This window comes from Phoenix dactylifera, chromosome 3, assembly GCF_051530095.1.
Source record: "Phoenix dactylifera cultivar Ajwa chromosome 3, Ajwa_hap1_PhDact_Kaust_v1.1, whole genome shotgun sequence".
NCBI classification, from domain to species: domain Eukaryota; kingdom Viridiplantae; phylum Streptophyta; class Magnoliopsida; order Arecales; family Arecaceae; genus Phoenix; species Phoenix dactylifera.
The window spans coordinates 34,992,958-35,004,040 of NC_143192.1; the positions used below are offsets into that span (position 1 = coordinate 34,992,958).

Genomic DNA, 11,083 nt, shown 5'->3' on the forward strand with positions numbered 1-11,083 from the left:
AATAAATAATGAATATAAAAATATATTTTAATTATGAGATTGATATATAATTGCAAATATTAGATAAAATTATATGTATAAAAGTTAATTTAGAGGGACCTTCGGTTATTATCGATTTGAAGATGTGGTTTGAAATATAAATCTCATACATGTTCCTCGGTATTAAGAGGACTTGGTATACATATTGGAATCTAAGTTCTCTCAAAACAGCAAGCTATTAAGTTTGGTCCCAATTATTTATATAAGTTATTTTATCTCTTAATTACTTCATGTGGGACTAAATCTCACACATAATTCTCAACATAAAAGATTTATGACCTCATTTTGCTTTTGGGAGATCTTCAACACAATGAACATAAGCCAGATTGGTAAAATATTCCTTGAAGATCTAGTTGATGCACATACTAATTAATCTAAAATGTTTTGGTTCGGAGCTTTTATCTCTCTTTAGACCAGGGTAATATACAAGTCTTCCAATAGGTTAGCAAAGTGACGGTGTGGAAGAGACACTCCAAAGATATCTTGTTTCATAATAGGTCCTTATAGAATGCCAATCAAGGTTAGTGGCCTGGTCCGGCTGCACCAGGCCAAGTTCCTCATCAGCAAAGGAGCCAGAAAGCAACACACCATGGTGACCACTCACAACCTGGTCTTAACAATCAAAGCTTCAGTTGGAAAGTGAGCAATCGTCCAACATTGCTGTTTGAAGTAGGAGAGAAATATTGGCCTTCTCGAAGATCCATCCACAAAATGAATGGAATTCCACAACCTTGTAGCTAATAAACTCTCCGATCGGAGCATTTGTGGCTAGGGTTTCACTCATGAAGCAAAGAGATCTGAAATTTTTGGCCCCTGAAAGTTGCATGCATGCTCCTAATTGCTAAAGAAAAAGGAAAAGACTCAAGCTGACAGAGCAGTACGTGATAAATCGGGTGCAGAGCCACTGCAACAAGCTCAAAGTTCGTTGTCTTCTTATTTGCCAAATATCAAGAATTTCCTTCTCTTTTAAGATCCTCAATATGCACAAGATGTTCCTGAAAGCAGAGTGACTCCAATTCTAGGCCACTTGTAGCAAGGCAATTACCATGCAGCCTTGCAGGTAGAAGCCAAACGAAACATGGAAGTAGGCCTACTACAGCCGGGACATGTCGATCTTGGCCGGAACCCATTTCTGTTTTATTTCAGGTGAGGATTTTAGGCTTGTACCCAATTAGTCGAGGCAGGTCAAGTTCATGCAAAACTTTTTTATACCCAGAATCATTTAGATGCAAGTGGGTTAGTCATAACCCAGCCCAACCTCTACACATTTGGGTTCAAGTTGCATCTAGTCTAGGTTTGAGTTAATGTAAGATAAAAAGAAAAAGTATGATTTGTTTCGGGTTTAAACAAAAACTCATACTGCAGGGCCAAAAATGGTTATAATAGAAGATTGGATTCAAATCCTGAATTGAACATGGGGCAAGAAAGGAAGCAACACAAGCAAGAGAAGCAACAGATGGTAAACAGGGATAATCCTCGCCAAAGTGCTTAACAGGGGTAAAAACTCATTAACTCGCACAATACAAAGAAACAAAAGAAACGTTAAATACCATTTAACTCAGCACTGAAGCATCAACCCGTGCATGCGCAGACTAGTTAAACAGTTAATCCTCCCAGCACTGAAGCTTTTGAGCTCAGCTTGGACCCAAGTTATATTACAAAGACTCCAGTAATAAAATTCATTTAGTCGATGCCCACGTACAACATAATAAAAACGCCTGTATAGACTTACAGAACACCAGACAAACCAAATCCAACATCATTTGAAGCCAGAAAAGCTAAATGAATAACGATTGTTCCATTCTAAAATAATGGGCAATCGCAACGGATTAACTCCAGTTGCAGTTTGGCCACAAATCTCAAGAGTGCAGCCCGACTTTCCTCAGCAATTTAACAGAAGCCAAAAAATAACAATGAATGACCAATCATCAAATTCATCTTCTCTGGACTGGCTTGTAGAGCACAACTGTAACAAATTTCGAACGGAAGCGATGGGTGATCCCCAGAGCTACGACGGATCTCGGGCTCTCTCGGTTCTCTATGTAGAGGTGGTTAAGAATAACATGCTGAGGCAATGGTAGGCTGCTAGAATCATCTCGGCTTGGCAGAAAGCTCAGCAAGGACTGCTGCAAATGAGGTGGTACCACTGGTGGCTCCCTAGCTTCATCTTCATTTCCAGGGATGGGGTTGTTGTAGCTTGAATCCGGTGACCTTGGAACTTCAAAGCCCACAACATTCACTCCTTCCTGCATCATGGCTGTCGTCAGCACATAAACCACATTAATCAAAGATTTGTAATCCTGCTGACTGACACTTACTTGATCATCTCTCCTTGGGCCATCCATGATTCAAGGTAGAACTGACTAGCACTGCTGGGCAGCGATAAAGCTTGAAAAAAATAAAATCTCTGTCAATCAAGTTTAAGGCTATGATACATGCAACAAACAAAAGCAACCAACTTTATAGACATATACACTTAAAGGCAAATCGAGGTTGTGATTGAAAAAGGTAAATTTACTTTGTTCTTCTGTGAATCTAATTATAGGCAAATCTAACCTGCATGGCTATCATAACAATTAATATGCATCTTTGAAGCTCATTCAAGCATGATCTACTCAATGCTCAAAGAATGTGGTATAGTTTAAACTACTGAAGGAGAAAGCAGATCTTACTGGAATCAGAACAGATATTGGTAGATTATACTTATGGAGGCATAACACAACAGATGCCTACCTATCTAGGTTGTGATTGATTTCAAATAAGATAACCTAGAGTAAATGGGTAGCTTCCCCAACATCCTATCCTCTTTTACTCTGAAAAAAATTACTCCATCATGTAGGGTGGAGTAGTTTATTCGGAGTTCAGTGGAAAAAGTAGCCTTACCTTTTAAAAGTCAAGATTACCCTTGGACTAAATAGACTATTCTTCTAGACTGCATTTGGTCCCTGGAAAACCACTGGTTAAGGGGTGGTGTCCATTTAACCCACCAAAAACACCAAATTATTGGCAGGTTAAACTTAGCCAGTCAAGACCCCATAACCAGCTAACAACAGTTAAAGATATTCCAAGAAGAAATAACTTTAACCAGGTGGGTAAGCCCCCCATCTCTCATTTTTCTCCCATTTTACCCTTCTCCCCTCACCTTTTACCTTTTATCTTTTTGCAACCAAACAGCATACCAGACATTCCCCAAAAAGGTGTGGGTTAACTGAGTGGCAACCAAACAACATTTTATCTAGCTTCATGGTCAAGTGGCGGGCATTGACACTTAACTTTAGCCACACCCCTGGTTAGCTATCTAGGAACCAAATGCAGTCTTGGTGTTTAGCATATTAAAGTGGAATAAATGGAGTGAAGGAACATTTATTCCACTTGACTTAAAGTTTCACTACACATCGAAAATAAAAAAATTGACCTAGCAAATTTCCGATTGTGAGATTTTGCTCGTTCAGTCAATGAGCAAGATATGGAAGCACACAACTTGAAAAATCTGCATTACCTTTCTCCATTCCGATGAGATGTCTATTTATAGGAGTCACTATAACCCAGGAAGATGGCCCTCAGCTGCTAATAAGGATCACTTTTGGTTAATATTATCTGTGTGTTTGTTGTACAACCATCAGTTAACACTTCCACCTCCTCTCAACCTGCTTACTCTCATCCCTTTCTTTGGCCATCAACTATAAGCGTCCACCATGCTGATTCTATATTCCCTCTCCTTGCCGGTAATTATGTGCTCCACCGCCTCCCTTCTTTCGTCTCAATTTTGTTTGCTCCGCCACCTCCCCTCCTGTCTCTATTTTGCTTTCCTGCCTTGGCCACCAGTGATGGCCTTCCATTGCCTTTCCCATTCCCCAACCTTGGAAATCAGCAATACCCTTTCACCACCCTCCCCTACTGTCTCCACCTCATCACCCTACCTCAGCAATTGACAATACTAATACACTGCCTTCCCTTTGCCTTTGCCCCATTACCTTGATCCATTCACCGGTGATGCACTTCCATGGTCCTTATAGGAGGCATGGTAGCAGAGGGCATTGATGATTGACAACAAAGCATGCCAAAAGCTAGAGGAGGCAGTGGTTGGTAATCACAAGGAGACTAAAACGAAGATTGGTAGGTCAAGTTGCCGGCCACCAACATGGAGGTCAAGAGGCATTTTAAGTTAGAGAGATCTGATATCCATGGAGACATCAATAAAAGATTAACCGGAGATTTGTCATGGACGGAAGGGATGTGAGAGAGCCAAGATAAGGATATTATCAAAGGTGGACAGGGATGGTGGCAATGGGTTTGGGTGCTCATGCACCACGATGGAAGAACACTGTGCTTGGTGGTGGTGGACGAATAACAAAAAGTGGGATGCCATGGAATGTCATATGATAAGACATGGACAAAAGGCGAGTGATTGCAATTATCCTATCAAGTCTGAAACTAGGGACATGTATAGAGAGGACTCGCTCGAATTCACCCAAATTGCCCTACCACTTAATTTTTACTTTCATAGTTGCCATTGGTGTTAGCAATTGAAATTGACTAATACCGGTTCAACTGTAATGCATATTGGTCACCCATGGCATAATCAATGATCAGAATCAGCTCAAAAAAATTTTGTGCAAAGTCTTCGAATCACCATACTAAATGACAAAATAATGATGGCAAGTGAAATAATAGCCAATCTAGATATGTTTCATATACTCATGGAGCAGTGGATTGTTGGCTGTATGAACATTATTTTGGTCATCAAAGGATAAGGGAACTGATGTGTTTACTACAAAACCATATCAGCCAAACTGACTACTCAATCTATCGTGTGCTTCCTTCCATGGTTAGGTCTTAGCCTTCTTAATCTCTAATATTACTGTCTCAATATCTTGACCCGTTCTACTCCTATTGGCCCTTATCTTCTGCTTCTAGCAAGCCCCGCATTTACACCTCTGGCCTTTGCCAAACCTCCTATTACTTTATACGAAGAGAGTGAACAGTAATACACATTTGGATGTTCCTTGTCCAGTCCATAATCTTGTAATCCCCTCTTCTATTGATGACCCCATGTTGAATTTGATTTTCTATTACATGTTGCACAATAATGAATAGCATACCTTACAATATCACATTAACACTCAACACTTCACAAGTACCATTATCGAAAGACATGTACTATCAAAAGATAAACAATCAGCAGGTTGAGGTAGGTAGGAAATTTTTTTCCTTTTTCCTTTCAAATATCGATTTCATTAGTGGTGCACATGGATTCGGATTTTAGATAACATTGGACTGGTTCTGGTTCCGATTTTTCCAAACCCAATTGGATCGGGTTGAGTCTGAGTTAAGAGGTCGAGTAACCCAGACCCGATCCAACCCAATACATATGCACACTGTTTGTTGGATTGGAAATTGTGACATTAGAGATCTTCCTTCATTATCCTTAGCTTTTACTTTTATTTCTATTTTAAATGGACAGATTTGATTAAAAATTTGCTTATGCTTGCATTAAACATAAGAATAATTCTCTTTTGCCTACGTCTCTTTTTCCTCTATTGACTTTTTGATATGTATAAAATAACTTTGTGGTTAAGTCGACGGACATGGACTTTGCCACCTTCATGAAAAAAAAAAGATAGATAATTTGCCTTGATTTGTTAGTTTGTAGTTTATATTAGACATAGATTATAACTTTATTAGTTTTTCTATTTTTTGCAAAAATTATTAGGTTGTTGTAGTTGGATTTTATTTTTCATATTTTTACTTACAATCTTCATTTTTATGTCTTGAGGATCGATGTATTATGTTCTTGAATAAAGTCAACAATTTACATATTTCTTCAAAAAAGGAAAAATCTGCCGACACACCCGATCTTGATTGGGTTGGGTCGGGTTGGGTTCCAACATTGATTGGTTCAGTTTCTAGGTCAGGTCATTTCCAGGTTAGCCTCTAACCCGAACCAACTCGATCCATGGGCACCCCTAATTGTTATTTTCTCTACAATAGATAATGCACTTTTTTTAATCAAAAATGATTATTAACTTGTCTAAATGAAAATAGAATCTCACATCGTGCTAAAGATGCATAATGATTGCTAATAAACAAGTCAAATTTAGTGAACAAATCCAAAATAGTCTAAAGCAAAAGCTGGTATGATCATACACCTAAAGAACAGTAAAGAGAAAACCAAAATTTAAGCAAGGCTACAACAAGAAACTATATGATTACTAAAATATACAAAGACAAAGGCTTGCGGAGTATTCAAAGAAATGCAAAGGCCAATTGAAGGGACTTTTTTCAGTGTCAATATACAATGCAATAGAGAGTTGTTAGAAATTTATTCCCCATATAACAAAGGGTGCTATCATCACTATGAATATCCACCTTCACAAGAGTTTCCAGAATAGGAAATCTTCACCAAAACAATTGGTCATATAATTGCTGGGGTATCAACAAAACCTCTAAATTCCATACTTGTTCCTTCAAATTACATTTCATTCATTAAAGAATAAATATTTTAGAAGATCTAGAAAAAGGGGGGAAACATTTTAATTTTTCATTTTAAAATTCAACATTATCACATCCAGAATTTTTTTTTAAGCATATGAAACATGGAGAGGAGACTTTTCATCTCTATAGCTTCCTTATCAAAGTAATTTCTCCTGAGCATATCACCACATGCTGGAAACCTTTCAGCTGAACTCTGGTCATGAGACCAAGAAAATGACCTATAATATACAATCTCAAGAAATCTCTTCTCACCATTTAACCATACAAAGTTACACTCCCATCCGAGCTAAACATAAAACCAAAGCTTGAATATCCAGATGCATGAACAATTTTTTTTTATATCTCATAACCCTTTTCATAACTCGGAACAAAACCTTCTACTTCTACAGAATTGAAATCTTGCAACAATTTTCCATCTACCTATACATAAAAATGCAATCTCCAAAGACTTTTTGGCCTTTAACACCTAAGTAGTTATACTCTTTCTCTTGACACACAATAACCCTTTTCAGCTAGCGGCTGCCTTTCCTCTTATGATGCTATTTGCGATCCAACCTTCAATGTAGTTATTATAACACCTTTGGAGTAGATTGGTGGTCAGTCAATACTACTGTAATAGGGGTAGTATCCATTCCGAAAAAAACAGAACCTACACTTCCAAAATGCAACATTCAGAGGGAAAACCATATATCCAAAAGGAAGACCAGGAAATCAATATTCAGCATCATATTCCCTTTATCAATGTAAATTTCAAATATAGCATAACCTTAGCTTTTTGCCCATCTACAGTGCACTCAAAACAAATGAGACTACAACTAAAACTAATAAGCCTACAACAATCATTTTCACAAAAAAGTAAAACAGTACTCTATGCAATCATTTAGGTTTTATTTGGTTGCCAAGAAAATGAAAGGGAAGAAAAGACAAGAAAATAGAGTATTTTTTCATGTTTGGTTTGGATAGAATTGAAGAGAAAATTGTTGAAAAGTGGTTAAGATATGACTAAGTAGGCAGAGCTAATTGTCCACTCGTTATTTGCTTTCACAATTGCTACATTTTGGAGAATAAATATTATAGACATGTTGAAGAAAATTTTCGCCTTATATTTGTCCTTAAATTTTCTTTCTTAATACCAAACCAATGTTTTAAAATATGGTGCATAATGCCTCATATTCACGCACATATGCATATGCAATCCCTTGACCGCATTGTATTGCCTATATACGACTATATGGTCAAAAGGCACATGGATTGAAAAAGCAATCCACTTAGCATTGTTAGACCAAATGTATAGCCTCCTCAATATTGTACAGCTAATAAGCCTGCTACCATTTTGGAGCTACGTACAATCCACACTTATTTGGGCTCAAGCAGTGGAAGCAGGTTTAGACTGATGGTTAGGTTTGATGCAAGTTTTAGATGGGCCAGATATGGGTATTAGTAACATTAAAATGTTAAGTATTTTATATTGCTATTAGGTACAGCTACTAAATAAACACTAATTATTAGTTATTATTGTTATTAATATTGTTATTGCCCATCCAAAAGATATCACTATCATTATCGTACTTAATATATTATATTTATTTTAAAGTAGTTAAAAATAGAAACCGCATATGCACCCACATATGCAGACTGCATACTGCATATGCACCATGCAATCCCTTGACCACCCACATACTGTAGCCACCTTTTAAAACATTGTACAATGAAAAGAAGATTTCTTGGTAACAAACTATCCTTTGTCCCTTTCTTAGTAATCAAACAGAGCCTTAACCTTGAATTCCTTAACAATTCTTCTCCAACTCTCATGAATCCTTGCAATTCTAAAAATTCACTACTATATGGAAAAAATATTCTAAATTATATAAACAAATTCTACAAACCCATATAAACATACTGAAAACTACATGCATGTCTAATTTATGGTTAAAGTAAATAGTACTGGGTCACAAAGTTAAAAACTCAGTTCAAATTTTGGTTTTCCCCAGGCCAGGTGAATCTGAACTTTGATCGAATGCTCCTTGAAATCATATTTGAATTATTGATTGGGAAAATGATATGTTTGCACCATTTTCAAATTATATGTATAACTTTGATTATGAAGGTACTAAATTGTTAAATAAGTTAATTTGTGTTACACATTCATTATTGTTTTATTTTGTTATACTTGCTTGAACCCTTTGATTATGGTTTTGGTTACTTACTAGGATCTTAGCTCACTCTTCTGATTTCTTTTTCTCAAGAACCCAAGGTGTAGGAAGTCATGGGTAGAGGTTGAATTGTGAGCTTAGAGTGAGGCCTAGACTTAGTTTGGTCAAACTAATCTTTACAGTTTTGTTTGAAACCCTCCTTGATACTCTTGTTTTGCAGAACCATATGAACCCCTTAAAACTTTGTGAAGTGATTATGTTGGTTAAGTTGCAGTTTTACCTGAATATATAAATTGTGAACGTTTTGGAAATTGACATGTGGCCAATTCAAATTTTAGAAAAAACTAGTGAATTTTGGAAATTATGAGTATCCTTCCTGTATTATTGAACTATTGTTAGTTTCATTAAACTTGCTTTATTTGATAGGTTGTCGCCTTGCATGTTCATGGGGCCCAGCCCTATATGTGTGCAGCGGGTTGTGGCATTCCTAAGCATGTACTTAGGTCCCCTGGGGAGGGAGGGCGATAAACAATAGCCTATTTGGTCACGGCCGGGTCAAGCATCACCTAGACTCAAATAAAAATCCAAATTGTTCAGGTCCAGGTTGGGAGGGACAAAAACGGGTCAGGTCTATGTTTGGGTCAAGAATAATAACTGATAGTGAAATACAAATCCGCTGAAAATATTCGAATAAAACTAAATGTTGAAACAATAAAAAATGCATAGGCTTCCAACTCCTCTTAAACTACATTAAATCAATAGTTTTAAATGCTTTATTTTTAAAAAGTGATAAATATAGTATGAATTCTGTCTGATTACTCCGAAGTTTTTGCTGTCTGGATTTAGAATTAATTCGATAGCAACGAGAACTTCTTTAATGAATGGAGATGCTCCTCACTAAAAGACTGGACAAAACAACGAAATGCCATCAAACTAAGGAACCATTTATATGATTAATAAACCAAAGAAATTAAACTGAAAAACTTGTTTAGTAAGGACAAGTGTCCCCAAGCAAGACAAACACAAATCCATTTTACAAGACCTGCTCAGAAGGAAAAACAACCTTCGGCCCATTTAAGACAAGAGATTGACGATCTTTAAGAAATAAGTCTAAAACCAAGTTCATTTTGGATCAACACAATGAACTAAATGGCTCTTTTATCCTTTTAGGGAAGAAAAGGAACTCTCTTTATAACTCTCTTTATGCGAATTGCTCATCTTGATAAAAACAAAGGTTGCTGCCCTAAAATACGCACAGCCCAATAAGAACTAAGTGCACAACCCCTAAAACAAGAAAGGATGTCATGTTTCGAATCCAAAAACAGCCATCCATGATTTTGAAAGTGAGGAAATCCCAGAGGTCACGAGAGATCAAACAAGGCAGGGGCGTTTCCGAGACGCGCCGCCGTATGAAACCGAAAGGGAAGTCGAGCTTACCTTCAGACGTGAGAACGCAAGAAGAACATCCCATCAGAAGACAGCGGGGGGGACCAAGGCGAGGGGAGAGGCTCGGAGGGCGGGTCTCCGGCGTGCGAGGGGATGGCCGGAGTCGACGTCGCCGGAGTGCAGCCGGAGGGGGCCAGGGCTAGGGTTCTACCGGATTTGGGAAAGAGGTTTGGGAAATTGTGGTGCGGCGGTTGGTATATGACCGAGAGGGAAATTTCGGGTCAGGTAGAGCTGGGCATGACCCAGATTAGACCCGGGTAATGTATGGGTCGTGTTGGGTTAGGTTCAATTGGATCGGATCACAGCAATTACGGAGCTCCAAAATCTGGAATCTAGATTCTATTTGGTCTTTTCAAAAACAGGTCCAGTTTTGTCCCAAATCTAACCCACGGCCCTTCAAGGTCTAATTAGGAAAGGTCAAGAGTCAATCCAAAACATTTGCAGCCCACAACTCCCAAGTCACATTGTTCCTTTGAAGTTAGTTTATCAATATCTAAAGAATAAGGGTAAAAATAAACAATCAAAGACACATATATGTTGCTTAAATATACAAGTTCCTTCGAATTTATGACCTCTAGCAAATTTGAACTCAACACTATGTAACTAAGCACTGGATACCAAAAGCTTAAACTAATAGAGGAGATAACAATATATACTAGCTATATATTTTTTATTTACTTGACCTAATCAGATGTGGTAGTAGCATCTTACTAGGTTATTAGCTCAGCATGTTTCTTTATTCCTTTTGCAGATCAAGAGGACTAACTTGATTTTGGATGCCTGGGATGTTGGGATGCTCCAGTGTAGGTCCTGTGTGAGAAGGTATAGTCCTAAAAATCGATTTTTAATTTTTTCCGATTGTCCGGTTCATTGCGTGTTATAAACTTGTTGAAACTATTAGATGTTATCCATCTTCACTGAGTGACTAATGAGTTTGTCAAAATCTAGAT

At 37.6% G+C, this 11,083-nt stretch overlaps 1 protein-coding gene across 2 annotated transcripts; it reads right to left on the reverse strand.

Annotated features, from left to right (window-relative positions):
* Positions 1–1,689: 1,689 nt before the first annotated feature.
* LOC120109910 (SNF1-related protein kinase regulatory subunit beta-3-like) lies at positions 1,690–10,352 on the reverse strand. 2 transcript variants are annotated; one of them, XM_039123632.3, is made up of 3 exons: positions 10,125–10,352; positions 2,358–2,446; positions 1,690–2,285 (listed from the first exon to the last, which is right to left on the reverse strand). In XM_039123632.3, the coding sequence occupies exons 2-3, from the start codon at positions 2,382–2,384 to the stop codon at positions 1,974–1,976; spliced, it is 339 nt and encodes a 112-aa protein (XP_038979560.1). In that variant the 5' UTR covers positions 2,385–2,446; positions 10,125–10,352; the 3' UTR covers positions 1,690–1,973. The 2 variants fall into 2 exon arrangements, with proteins under 2 accessions (XP_038979560.1, XP_038979559.1); XM_039123631.3 differs by having other exon boundaries at positions 2,358–2,427; positions 10,125–10,350.
* Between the last annotated feature and the right edge of the window lie 731 nt (positions 10,353–11,083).

Excerpts from the sequence above, each read along its gene's own strand:
- LOC120109910 (XM_039123632.3), bottom strand. The coding sequence starts at position 2,384 with ATGGATGGCCCAAGGAGAGATGATCAA. Across the intron at positions 2,286-2,357 it reads GCCCAAGGAGAGATGATCAA|GAAGGAGTGAATGTTGTGGG; the intron begins GTAAGTGTCAGT and ends GCCATGATGCAG.